General features: G+C 42.1%; 1 protein-coding gene across 5 annotated transcripts in view; it reads right to left on the bottom strand.

Moving 5' to 3' along the window:
* Positions 1-14,554, bottom strand: part of cobll1b (cordon-bleu WH2 repeat protein-like 1b) — a 274,387-nt gene that overhangs the window by 47,208 nt on the left and 212,625 nt on the right. For all 5 annotated transcript variants that reach the window (XM_070875530.1, XM_070875529.1, XM_070875532.1 and 2 more), the window contains exons 4-7: positions 11,234-11,462; positions 10,031-10,072; positions 9,319-9,410; positions 7,182-7,424 (exon numbers count right to left, since the gene is read on the bottom strand). In XM_070875530.1, the coding sequence (XP_070731631.1) occupies positions 7,182-7,424; positions 9,319-9,410; positions 10,031-10,072; positions 11,234-11,462 (606 nt within the window). The remainder of the gene's footprint in view (positions 1-7,181; positions 7,425-9,318; positions 9,411-10,030; positions 10,073-11,233; positions 11,463-14,554) is intronic.

Raw genomic sequence — 14,554 nt, 5'->3', positions numbered from 1 at the left:
CTGAACCCGAAGCACGACGGCGGAAGAGGGCGGACCATCGTGCCCCTTTAACGATTGCTCGAGTCTTGCGCCAGCAGCTCATCCGTGAACGCTTTGCTGCCTGAAGGCTCAGCGACAACTATTCCACATGGACCATATTTACTGTTTGGACCTGTTCCATACTGTTGTGTTGTGTTAATGGAACAAATGATGAAAATGATTCTTGTTTACTTCACAAGTTGGTATAATAATGGAAGAAATAATGGAAATGATTCAGATTTAATGTAAAATATATTTTATTCAAAAGTTTGACAGCTCTTTGTACTTAACTTAAATAAAATTATTCTTGTATCAAACTTTAAAGTTTTCAGTTACGATCACTTACAAACTTTATGACTTACAAACTCTAAGATCACTTAAAAACTTTATCATTTACTAACTTTTAAACTTGTAAATTTACATCACTTACAAAAATCTTTTAACTTGAGAACAGTTACAACAGTAACAATAACAGCAGCAGCAAAGAAAGGCTGCACCCATCTCTCTTCCACCTTATTAAGACCGCCCGTCACGCTTGTTCTTGGTGACTCCACCACCCCTGCCCGCAGTGTTTCTGGGGTTGGAATCAAGCTTATTCTTTCTAAGATCTCAGGTAATGCGCACCTGTTTGGTGGGGGGGGGGGACGGCTGGCGGCAATGTGGAGGCCTCGTCTTGGGGCTCTTCAGAGGCTGGTCTGGGGATTGGAGTGGGAGTGGCAGTTGATTCTGTCAATGGGCACGGGTTCTGGGCATGTTCCCTGATTGCAGCAGCTAACTCCAAGATTCCAACCCTCATGCGCCCTGACAGTGTCTCAACGACCTGCAACATTCCCTCTCTCATGTTGAGCAAAACTATCTCAACTACCTGTGACGTGCCCTCCTTCATGTTCAGTGATAGTGTTTGCACCATCTCTGACATTCCCTCCCCGATGTTCATTGACAGCACATCACCTACCTGTGACATTCCCTCCGTTATGGTCACTGATATCGTTCCCATTTAAGAATACAAGAAATTGTTTCTATACAAGAAATAGGAGCAGGAGTAGGGCATTTGGCCCCTCGAGCCTGCTCCCCCATTCAATAAGATCATGGCTGATCTGATCATGGACTCAGCTCCAGTTCCCTGCCCGCTCTCCATAACCCTTTACTCCCTTATCGCTCAAAAATCTATCTCCGCCTTAAATGTATTCAATGACCCAGTCTCCACAGTTCTCTGGGGCAGAGAATTCCATAGATTTACAACCCTTAGAAGAAATTCCTCCTCATCTCAGTTTTAAATGAGCAGCCCCTTATTCTTGTGAGATTGCTGTTACTTCTCCCGACAGTCCCGCTACCTAGTCACCCACCCCACTGATGGTGTGCAGGAGTGATCGCGCAAGGTCAATGCTCTCCCCACTCATTGCCATCATCTGAACCACATCTATTAGATCCTGCACCTCAGGAGAGCATGGTTCAAGCTCTCCTTCCCCTCCTCCCCACAGGTGTGGCTTGCACTCCACCACTGGGACCCGCAGCCTGGGATGGTGGGGCCCTGGGTGTGCCTCGCTAGATTCCCCCCCACTGGAACCCACAGCCTCGGAAGGTGGGACTGTGGATTTACCCTGCTGCACCATACCACTGGGACCCGCAGCCTCGGACATTCGGAAACTATGGAATGTCCCACCAGCACTCAAACCACTAGTCACGGAAGGGGCTGTCACCACAATGAGCGGCACCTCCTCCAAAGTCAGTAAAACAGTGGGGGCTTCATCCAGCTTCAACTCCTCCCCCTCACCCCCATGTTATTGGTCTGGAGGGTTGGATTCAAAGCGGTTATCCAGTTCATGCTGGTCCTCGTCTGAATTTTCTTCTACATCGTCAGGGTCGGCCCTGCAAAATATAACAGAACACAGAAATGGTTAGCAGCAGAGGAGGGGCAGGGTGGGTCTCATGAATAGGCTCGAACAGCACAAGCCAGGCAGCAGGCAGATTTGAAGGACCACGATGATAGCACATTGCATTAACCGAAGTGTAGCTGACGGAGACATCCCCAGGAACCAAAGCATAGCTAGCCCTGCGCAGTACTTAACATTTAGCAAGACCAGACTGTGGAAATTGCAGGACTTGCCCTCTCCCTCAAATGTGGGCCCAGCTTGTGGAGTGGTGATTGCTTTTCTCCGGGCAGGACCCATCAAATCAGCGACCTTCTCTCCAAAGGGTGCCAGTGGGTGCAGATTTGCCAGACCTCCTCCTGTTCCGAGTATTTTCTCGTTTGTTGTGTGCCACCTCTTCCTCTGCAAAAATGAAAATTCAACTTTTGAGAGAGGGTGTCTTTCTGCTGGGTGGGACATATATAGCTGGTCACATTGAACAAATGAAAATATTACTTACACTAACTACTTGACCAAGGTCCTGCCATTTCTTTTTACACTGGCCTCCAGATCTTGTGGTGGTCACCATTGCGCAGTAATCTTCTGCAACTTGGTTCCAGCATTTCTTCATTTCTTTGGGTGGAACTTTTGTGTGACCTCTGCTGGTGCCTCTACTTCTTCCTGCAAGAAATTCTTGGTCTTTGCACCGTGTTGCATCTTGTACTGCTGCAGCTCCGATTTTTCCAATACTCTCAACACAGCACTCCTTCTCACACACACAAACTGGCTCTTTAAAAAGGGCCGATTGCCAACTCTGAGCTGTTCTGCGCATGCGCGTCCATTGCAACGACGTCAAAAATGTCACTTTTTTTGTCGCGCATGTGCGGAAAGTACGGCATCATTTTTTCGGTGCAGACAGCAGGCTCCACCCGAGGCGACTGGTCACGCTGTGCGGCGCCAAATTCGAATTACAGATCGGGGAAACTTTGGCAAAATATTTCCGGCACATTTCTGGCCAAGAAAAACAGGCGTGACTCTGGCAATACGGCAGAAATCGGGGTTGGGCAAAATTGAGCCCATGAATAGCAAAGTTTAAAATTGTAACTATCCATAATTGAAGCAAATCACTCCAAGATTATTGAGGTGCCAGTATTTTGGTTCTTGCATTAAACAAGAAGGCAAGCTCATTTGTGGCATTGCCTCTCCCATCCTATTTAGATTTTGGAAAAAAAAACTACTACTTTTTTTCTACTGTTCTGGGAAGTGATTGCAGTTTACCTGATGGAACATTCGTACTGACTGCCACCAATGCGATTCTGCTCAACTGGATGGAACATGATATTGTGGTAGCATGACAAGATGGAAATAACGTTGTAAAAAACCCTTCCCTACTCTGCTGCAATTTCTGGTTTAATAATATCGAAATTCAAAACAAACCAAGATAGAGCTAATTTGAGTTACGCGAATATAAACCGTTAAAATATATATCAAACAAAAGCAACTTTTTGCAGTGCAACACTTATTATTGCTAGGACATATTTATTCTGCTTTGCAACAACTAGTTTAAAACATATACTCTCCTGACTGAAATTAAGAAAATTCTGTTGAGCAGACTCCATTTTCCACTTAATCTGATGTACAGGTGCAATGTCACGAATCCAGAATTCTGAAAACTGGACATTTTTGAGGCGTCGAAGATGGCGACATCGGGCAGCGAGAAAACCAGTAAAAACGCAGCGCCAGGGTCCACGGGAATCGATGGGCGGCAAGGTCTGAAATCCAGCATGGATTCAGCCCCGAGGATTCTGGATTTCAGAGGTTGTACCTCTTCAGTCCGGGACTCTTTAGTCCGGAAACATCCCTGGCCTGGCATCAATCCCGGCGTGGGTGGCGTCCCATGATGTTCGTTGAGCTAAGCGGGCCAGGCAAGGAAAAGGGAAGGACTGAGGCGCTGAAGCTGGGTCTGGCCCCAGGCTCTCTCTTCTCTCTCTCTCCCTCCCTCCCTCTCTCTCTCGCTCCCCCTGCTGTCACCGCGGCTCAGCGGGAGGCTTGGGGCCCGGTCAGAGGCTCGGTGGCTTGCAGCTTGGCTCTCTCTCTCTCTCTCTCTCTTTATTTCTTTATCTCGCCCCACCGCTTCTCTCATCTTCTGGATGACTAAGTGCTGCGCAGTAGGCTTCTGTGCAGCGCATGCGCAGAACACATCTGGGTCGTTGTCAGCAGCGCTGTTACCAGTTGACCTCCTGTGGTTCGGAAAACTCTCTGGTCCGGCACCGGTCAGGTCCCAAGGGTGCCAGACTGGAGAGGTATAATCTGTATTGATTTTCTTGCCTGAAATCCAGCAAAACCCAAAAAAGCAGCACAGACTTTGTCCCAAGGATTCCGGATTTCAGACGTACCTGCACCTGTACAAAGCAAGACATTCAATACAAATTTTGAAATTCAGAATAAATGCTAAAACAGAAATCATTTGGCCAGAAAATCAATAAGATTAAATCTTAGTTTGGATTTTTGGAGGCAATACCCAGCAAAATTAGACTCTTTACTTTTCTAATCAAAACGAATTAGAAAATAGGCAGTCAAAATGACAAGGTATATTGGGGTAATTTTACAGGTCTGGCTGCTGACAGGAACTTTGCTTGCCAACAGCACAGTTCCCACAACTTTCCAACCATTTTAATGGTCATAAAAGGTTAAGCATTGTATGCCTGAACTTCTGATTTGTTCTGCCTAGTGATGAAACTCCCTACATGAGCAGACTTGAAGTTAACAGAGGTCTATAAAAGCGAGCCCATTGACCTTTGATTATATCAATTGAATTAGGTAACCAAATCCAAGTTGGTTCACTGATCTTTGAATCCAAGTAAATGTTTACAGGCTTAGTTGGGGACTCATCCATTTTGTATCATAAATCATACCTCAATACGGTTAAAACCTTGTTTATGGGATCACATTTGCAAATAAACAGACTTCATCATACAATGTGCTACAGTGAAATATTTCAAAACAAGTAGTAGTTAATAGCTGTACTGGTAAATGCCACTCATACACATTTCTAAGTTTTTATATTAACCAAGTGACCTTATACAGCTCCAGACATTTCACAAGTTCTTTGCATCAAGAATGTTTAATAACATGTACTATTATCTTTGCACCATGTATCGTGTTAACTATTGACTCTTTCAAAGTTTGAGTACTTAACCTTAAAGGGGCTCTACTATCAAATGATAATTAGTTTTTGTATTTGCACTTATACTACTTAACAGGCCCAAAATTGCAGCTGGAGGCTTCTCGCGGGCGGATGTCACCGATCAAAGATAAAATCCGAAAATATCTGGTGGTCCCACTTCGGGTCCGAGGCCTAGATGCGCAGCCCAGCGCAGAGGCCCACATATTCTAGGAATGTATGTGCATCCTGGGATTATGTGGGCCTGGACCACCAATTACAATGGAGTACAGGTGTGACGTCTGAAATCCAGAAACCACGCGACCTCGGCCGCTCTGGATTTCGGAACGTCGCTACCTTGGCTTTGGTAAGTTGGGGAGGGGGCGAGAGGTTGGGCCGCCGAGGTAACGGGGGGGCGGGGGAGGAACAAAAAGAGAAGTCGGGCTGCCGAGGTAAGGGCGAGACCCGGGGGTAGGTCAGGTGCCCAGGGCCGGGCCAGAGATAAGGGTGGGCCGAGGTCGAGCCGCCGAGGGTCGGGCCGCCAAGGGTCCAAGGCGGGGGGGAGGTCGGGCGGCCGAGTCGGGGTGTCCGGGTTTCGGAACATTTTCCGGACGACCCCGCTACGGATCGGCCGGTGTCCGGATTCTGGATGCTCATCCTGAATTCTCATTGATAGTAGCTCTGATTACTATCAATGAGATTACCCCCAAAATCAAAAAAAACATAAATTTTAAAAAATTTCACTTTTCAAAAATTAAACATTTCATTTAATGCAATTTGAGAAAAATGTATTTTTTTGTAATTAGAAAATGTTTTAATAGTGTTAAAAATAAACTTGCCTACATCGACAGGGTTTTTAATATAAAAATAAGTAATAAAATGTATTTTTTCTATCCATTAAAACTCTTAGGCGTAAAAGTTTGAAGGACATTCGCTGGGCGAGAGTTGGGCAAATAGCCAAAATTATCGCCCGTGAGGGACCTTGTCCTAGGGATGCATGATCCCTGGGTTCTGGAACATGCGCTTCGCGTGCCTAAACCTGGAACTTGTCGGGCCTCTTCGGGCTCATGTGCACATCCTACGCACCCGGAGAGGCCGGAATTTCAGGGCCATTATGTTCTCACTTACATGTACCACTGGTCTCGGCTTACCAGAAGAATGATTACTTAGGCAAGGTACTAGAGGGCTACTAGTACTTGGAGAACCATACTCCAGCATGAGTTATTACCTTCAGGAGAGGCAGGAAATTTTGGGAGCAAGTGGGGGGCAGGGCTGAAGAAACAGAATTTGTTCTTAATTTTCTTTTTCTCCAGGTACAGAGGCAATGTATGTTGTGCTGACAGCAAAGGAAATAAGTTCTCAAAATTATATAGCAATGCAATAAAAAAATTTTTTAATACAGATAAGGTAGCACGGGATCAGCTTCCAGGTCTAGTGTGAAGGTGAATGCCCAGTGAAATCACTGACAGCTTCTCACCATCTGTATTGTCAATGCAGTCTGGCGAGGTAAACCAAAGTAGTCGATCCCTGAGTGGCAAACTTGAAGATTTCTTTTTGAAAAAAGATGGAAATATAATCAACCATATGTTTCCCAAATAGAGACAGAGGGAGCATTGAACAGAAAGTAAGCCCCCCAGACTTTCCTTTACTTTTAAAGATCTCCATAGATTTAAAGTGAGGTTATAGGAGAACAAGACCAAAATTCTTCAATGGTGTTGCTGTGGTACTAGCACAGAAGGTGAAGGGGAGGGGATCAGAACGGAAAATATATTTTACTCTGATTCTACTGTCCTTCATTCTCCCTGAAGAGTTCTGCTACTGTGCTGTTTCACTAGGGCTTCAATACTAGTCAACCAGTGTCAAATGCCAGTGATGGGCACAATGTTGCGGAGTTCTCGGTCCAAAGATTGATTCTTGCATGAAAGATGAAACTAATGCTGCGCATTATAATTCAAGTATACAGCAAGATAGTACAATTCACATCGATTGCAGAAAACATATTTTAAGGGTTTAAGCTCTATTTATTATCCAAAATGGGCTGAAACATGCAATTGCTCTTTGCAGAAATCCCAACTTGAACAGCAACAATACAAAATACTCTTTGAAGGTTGTTGAACTAGATATATAAAGATGGCATCTACTTTACTGACCTGTTCAGTATCATTGACAGAATCATCTGGTAAAGCATAGGACATAGGCCTCGCCGAGGCTTGCTGACTTAAATCTTTTGGAAAACTTTGCGAAACTGATAGAGGTGGTGCAGGCGCTCGTCTTTTTTTTGGCAGATCTGATGGTAAAGTATTAGATTCATATGTTGGGCAATAAGCACTTGAACTGCTCATGCCAAGTGGTCTCTGTTGGCTTACAAGTGGGGTTGCAGGAGCACTTGCTGGCTAGAAAGCAAAATAAAAAAGTTTACTTTATTTTTTAAATGCCCTCCTGTACTAAAGATTTCTGTAATCCTGAAGAATTGAGACATTTTGAGAATAACACTAGGCAATTAAAAAAAAAAAGCAAAAAATGTATTGGTGGAAATCTGAAACAAAAACAGAAAATATTAAAAAGTCAACAATTGGAAAAAACAGACAAGTTAATGGGTTGGGGTGGGAGTGGAGGTGCATGGGGTCTGGGTTTCCCTGCTTGCTGTGGCGTTTCCCCCCCCCCATCCCATTTAATCCCTCCCTACCCAAATTCCAAAACAATCCAACAACAGTCAACAAAGATCCCTGCAACAAGTATTTCTGAAGTGTTGTCATTGATATATTGAGTTTCAAAGCAACGTTTTCACTTGGGGCTTTGCACGAGATAAGTGCGGATTTCGTTCAGAAGCATACTCCTCAGCAACGCCGCCGCCCGCAATTTCAAGGCCCATGTTGTAGGTGTAGAAGTAGTGAAAGTTGATCTGGCAAATGTGGCAAGATGCTGTTGAAGAACAGAGGGAGGTCATTTGTCATTTTCTTGTTCAAGATGGTCATCACTTGGCATTTGTGTGACACAAATGTTAGCTGCCAGTCCACAGTTCCTGCTGTAGGTTAGTATGGGCTGCTTCATTATCAGAGGACTTGTGCATAGAGCCAAACAATATAAAATAATCAGCAAATAATTGTACTCCTGATGATATGATGGAAGGACGGCCAATTGATGAAACAGCTGAAGATGGCTGTGCCAACGACCTTGTTGTGAGAAATTTTGGCAGTGATGGCCTAGTACTGTGATGATTGGCCTTCAGCAACCTGGGTCATCTTCCTTTGCATTTGACTCCAATCTCTGGAGGGTTTTCTCATTGAACCAGTTTTGCTTAGAGTGTCCTAGCCTTCAGCTCTTGCATCCATGTCTCGATTAAGACCGTGACAAGGTCAGAAGCAGAGTGGTTCTGACAAACCCAAACTGAAAATCGATGATCAGATTATTGATGAATAATGTTGCTTTATGGCATCATCAATTATTTCTTCCATCACTCTTCACAGGATTGGTGAGGAGGACATTGCAGGATCGAGTGGGCTAATTCACTGCCTGGGTGGCTGTTGATAGTTCTGTCTGATATTTCTCCTCTTGTTCTGATAGTTGTTTTACAACTAATTGTCTTGCTAAGCCACATAGAGGACGTTATAAATCAATTACATAATGTGCTTTTGGAGTCTTGTGTTGGCCAGACTGGGCAAGGGGGCACGTTCCCTTCCCTGAAGGACATTAATGAACCAGCTGTGTTTTTACTGGCACAGATTTCGTAAACTCATGACCTCTGGGTGGCTAGTCCCAATATCAAAACCACTAGACTACTGTACTCAATGGATAAGTATATAAAAATATAAAAAGGATATGGAGAAATGGCAGGTAAATCAGATTGGAGTAGACAGTTCGCTTTGAAGAGTTCGCACCACACATCCACAAATGTTATCCTTTTAACACTATGGTTGTGTGAATTCAAAAGTTAACTAAAGTTAAAAACTCCATTTATCTACTTCTATCAAGTGTAATACTGTATTATCGGTGAATTTAGGATCTTTCCTAAAATCACAAATGCACAGAGAGTTTCAGACAATTTAGAAAAAACAATGTAAAGGCTTTGATGATCTTGGTTACAATTTAAAAAAATAGTAACCACATTGCTTTTTTCTCTTACTGGAAGGTACCTTCTTGATCTTAAATCAATGTGCAATTGTGCACAATTATTTGAAAAGCAAGACTATTTATAGCAGGAGCAGAGAACTTCTGTTGTACAGTTTGAGACACTCAATTCAAAAGTGTTACTAAATGTGTTACAACTAAACCCACATAAAAGCTTACTTTTTCCCGTTTCTTCTTACTCAGCCTAAAAATGTTGAAGAAACCTTTGTTTTCCTTCTCCAGAGTTATATTTGCATTAATCTGAGGTGGTCCTAAAACACAGAATAAGTTTGTGGGAAGTTAGAAAAGAAGGTAGTAAATATTGGTTGTATATTTCACATCATAGTTGTGTATGAATAATGTGATACAGCAAGTGTTGTACATTTTTTTGTTACAATTGTCTGTAAATTAATTAGCATTCAATATTTTCAGATAAACGAGCTGCTGCACTGTGTTTCTCTCACTTTCTCAAATAAACACTTGTATATCTTTAGGATATGAACTGTAAAGAATACAGGAGGTAGTCATGGATCGAACTTAAATCGGTATCACTGCAGATTCCTCACCTTTATGACTGATTTTACAGATTACAGCGACGGAGAAAGACAGACAGAGACGCTAACAAATGCGGGTGGGGAGAAAAAGAGGAAGGGAGGAAAACAGAGAGGGGGGGGGGCGCAAAGAGAGGAAGAGAGAGAGGGGTGAGAAAAAGAGGGAGACAGATCGCGAGAAAGTAAAGGAAATAAACGGAGAAGGGACAGCAAGTGAGAAATACACAGACACGAGAAGAAGTCATAACTTCAATGTGACTCAAGATAACAGAAAACCCAAAAGCTTAAGTGAAAAATATAGTTTGTAAAATTCTATAGATTAAAGTCCAAAAGGTCATTACCTTGCTGACTGGATCCATCTTGAATACTATCCTGGGAACATCCTAAAAAAAAAGTGGAAGTCACAACTTTAACTATCCAGTTTCTAGTATCCATAAGGTAACTTTGCAGCATATTGCGTATATATAGAAATATGGTTGAAAACAATAACTATTCGTCATATTTGCCCCTTGGCAACATCCATAGACATGGGTCAACTTCCACATGTACACTAGCACCTTGCTTTACCTCTCCACTATTTCTCAACCTCCTCTGTGTTCTTGGATCTGATATCCAGTCTTTGATGAGCCGCAAGTTCCTCCATAACCTTCTAACTCCATACACGAGGATCGACATTTCCACTTCCAATATCACCTGCCTCTGCCCATGCCCATGCCCCTACCTCAGCCCTACTGACACTGAAAGCCTCATCTATGCCTTGGTCACCTTCACAGTCAACAATTCCAATGCTCTCCTAGCTAGCTTTCCATTTTCCAAGCACCCTCAATTCAGCTCATCCAAAACTCTGCTACCTGTATCCTGTCCCGCTCACCCATCACCTGTGTTCTTGCTGACGTACATTGGCTCAGAGTCCCCAAAGCCACAAATGAAAAACTTCAGCCTTGTATTTAAATCCCTTCATGGCCTTGCCCCTCCCCATCTCTGTAACCTCCTCCAGCCCTCCAAATCCCCTCCTAGAACTCTGTTCCTCCGACTCTTATGCACCCCCTCTCTTGCCACACCATTGGTGGCTGTGCCTTCAGTGGTCTATCCTCTGGAATTCCCTCCCTGAACCTCTCCATCTCTCTCTTCTTTTAAGGACCTCCCTAAAACCAACCTCTTTGACAAAGCTTTTGATCACCCCATCTAATATCAACTTTGCCTCAGCATCCATTTTTGTCTTATTTCACCTCTGCTGCAGCTTGGGATGTTTAGCTACATGAAAGACGCTATAGATATTTAAGTTGTTAAAACGATTGGACTCATTTTTGACTGTACTGATTACAATTCAGTATTCTGATAGTTTTATTTTTTTATTTGCAGAACAGAAATAAAACGTTATGCAATAGGTATATTTTGAAGAAAAGCTCGTCAATATAGTTTTAAAGTATTACATGTTTTAGATTTTACTACTGCATATTTTAGATTAACATGCTAGTGCAATCAAAATTGTAGCTTATAAATTATTGTGCTACAACATCCAATGGCCTCAGCCAAGTACATACCTATGCTCGTATCCACTGCATACACTTCCCGTAAACCAAGCTCCTTCAGAGATTTTGTTAAGTCATAGGGCTCCTGACACTCAAAGTCTTTGACTAAAATAGTGGTCTTTGGATCAAATTCACATTTATTGCTGATTACTGGAACCAGTTCTTGAAGAGGAACAAGTGGACTAACACGTACTATGGTTTTCTGCGTTTTCTTATAGTTTACTACGACACGCACGGTTTGCTGAAAGTAAAAAGAAAGTTAATCAGAATGTATACGAGCACATCTGGTAGAAAATGCTGACACAAGTACACATTAAATTTTAAATAAATTAATTTCAGGCACTGACCCACTATTGTGTAAATTTGAAATGAGTTGACATATAATCCTAATTGTTTAGACCTCTTTTTCCCCCATAATTCTCACAGCTGTAGGAAAAATGCACAATAGTTTCCTCAAAATACAGTTTTCAGCAATAGTTAATGCTAAGAATCATAGGCACATCCAAGATACAGCTGTAATCGGATTAAGGATTAAAGTAGTTAGCTGATCTCATTCATGGCCAGAGCAAAGCACATCCAGACCGTACAAGGTTAAATGGAGGGCTCTGATTTTCTTAAATTAAATGCCTAAAATTATATAAACTTATCTTGTACTGTGTGGAAATCCATTATTTGCAGCCAAAGTGAAAGGAGTCTCTCAACTAAACCTGGGAGCAACTTGACCTTATCTGGATTGTCTTGTCACTATTATTTTTAAGCAGGCCTTAGTAAAACATTTTTCAACTAATGAATAGGCCTTTAAAAATTTGCTCTTTTTGGTCTTTGACCTATGCCTGTCTAAGATATTGTCACCAAATAAGGGTAACCTTGCAACAAGGTGCGTCACAGAGTGGTTGAAAGGAAATTGAAGTTTACTTTGAGAATTAAAGGTATAAAATATGGGTGTTTTGTCACAAGAGATCAGAATGAGAGAAAAGTCAATCAAAGAAAAGGTTTATAAAGATTTAAGAGAAAAACACACGAGAGGAGGATAAACAAGGAAAAAGAGGAAGACTGATTACAGAAGTTCAAGTAGTTCATTCGCAAGAGATTCATCTGGTGTCCTTTGATTAAATCCCATACAAGGTACCCATCTCAGTGCTCTTACACAGATTACATTTAAAGACCACCATTTTCTTCTATCTCAATTTCAGACTTTTGAAGTTCAGAACTACAAAATAGCATCATCATCTGTATTATAAGATCATACAAAGGTCACGTCACCAACTTTTGCCTAGTATGTTTGGGAAGTTAAGTCATAAATGCATGAGTGTCTTTTACGAGAAGTTATTCTAATATTGTGCAGCATTGATAATGGAAATAGTATATGCAATTTTTGGGATTCCACTTTGATGCATTGGAAAGAGATCAAAGAAGAGTGATGCATGAGTCTACGATTTGAACTTAATTATGCAAAGACATCAATAATTGAACTTGGTTTCATTGAATAAAAGACAAGATAAGTCATGGCTGGATTTCTAAAATGTTAATTTGAACTGATAATGTAAATACAAGCAGCTAATTTAATGTGGACTTTAGCATGGGACTAGTGGATAAGAATATAGAATCTAACAAGCTTCAAGCAGGACCCAAGATTAAAAAGCAAAGAATATGCAGAATAAATTCACAAGCCACAACTAAGGCAACTGATGTTGCACTAATTTATGTCTTTGAGAAGAAAGATGCTGGATGAATTTCTGGTTAACAAGATTATAAGGATTAATACAGAAATGGATAATCAAATGCTCTATGGAACATGACTTCTCCTGAGTTACTGAGACTGTGGAATTGTCACACAATTTTTACTTTTGGTCTTCTTGGTTTGTCAGAACAATCATTTTTTAATGTCTTTAACCCTGGGCTAACATATGAAGTCCTGAACATCTCAACTTTCTTCTTGAAGTATCACTCAATGCTTGTAAACAATTAGTTGATGGATTATATTCAAATGGCTCAGAAACATAGAAACATAGAAACATAGAAAATAGGTGCAGGAGCAGGCCATTCAGCCCTTCTAGCCTGCACCGCCATTCAATGAGTTCATGGCTGAACATGAAACTTCAGTACCCACTTCCTGCTTTCACGCCATACCCCTTGATCCCCCGAGTAGTAAGGACTTCATCTAACTCCCTTTTGAATATATTTAGTGAATTGGCCTCAACTACTTCCTGTGGTAGAGAATTCCACAGGTTCACCACTCTCTGGGTGAAGAAGTTTCTCCTTATCTCGGTCCTAAATGGCTTACAGGGCTGAGACAAGTGAGATGCTGGAGTGCATTATATTGCAGAGATACATCGCCTGTTTAGGGTTCCATCACCCAATAACCATTACATTATGAATACTTGAACATTATCCCTTTAAAACATTTGGGGTATCCCAAGAGTCACCTAGGTCAAATATTCTTTCCTATTCTAAGAACGGAGAAAGGGATAGGCCGAGTAATTACAGGCCTGTCAGCCTAACCTCAGTGGTGAGAAAATTATTGGAAAAAATCCTGAAAGACAGGGTAAATCTACATTTGGAAAGGCAGGGATTAATTCGGGGCAGTCAGTTACGGGAAGATCGTGCTTGATTAACCTGATTGAATTTTTTGAGGAGATAACCAAGAGGGTCGATGAGGATAGTGCATATGGATTTTAGCAAAGCTTTTGACAAGTTCCCACATGGTAGACTGATCATGAAGGTTAAAGCTCATGGGATCCAGGGCAAAGTGGCAAGTTGGATTCAAATTGGCTTGGAGGTGAGAAGCAAAGGGTAATGGTTGATGGATGTTTTTGTGACTGGAAGGATTCCAGTGGGGCTTCTGCAAGGCTCAGTGCGGGGTCCCTTGCTTTTTGTGGTATATATCAACGATTTAGATTTGAATATAGGGAGTATAATTAAGAAGTTTGCAGACAACACTAAAATTGGTTGTGTGGTTGATAATGAAGAAGAAAGTCATAGGCTGCAGGAGGATATCAATCTACTGGTCAGGTGGACAGAGCAATGGCAAATGGAATTTAATTCAGAGAAGTGTGAGGTAAATCACTTTGGGAGGGCTAATAAGGAAAGGGTATACACATCAAGCGGTAGGCCACTTAATAGTGTAGATGAACAAAGGAACCTTGGAGTGCTTGTCCACAGATCCCCGAAAGTAGCACGCCAGGTGGATAAGGTGGTTAAGAAGGAATGCTTGTCTTTATTGTCCGAGGCATAGAATATAAGAGCAGGGAGGTTATGCTTAAATTGTATAATAATTTGGTTACACCACAGCAGGAGTACTGCGTGCAGTTCTGGTCGGCGAATTATAGGAAG

This window comes from Pristiophorus japonicus, chromosome 3 (genome assembly GCF_044704955.1).
Source record: "Pristiophorus japonicus isolate sPriJap1 chromosome 3, sPriJap1.hap1, whole genome shotgun sequence".
NCBI classification, from domain to species: domain Eukaryota; kingdom Metazoa; phylum Chordata; class Chondrichthyes; family Pristiophoridae; genus Pristiophorus; species Pristiophorus japonicus.
The sequence above is the reverse complement of the archived record's forward strand: the minus strand, read 5'-3'. Positions and strand labels throughout refer to the sequence as shown.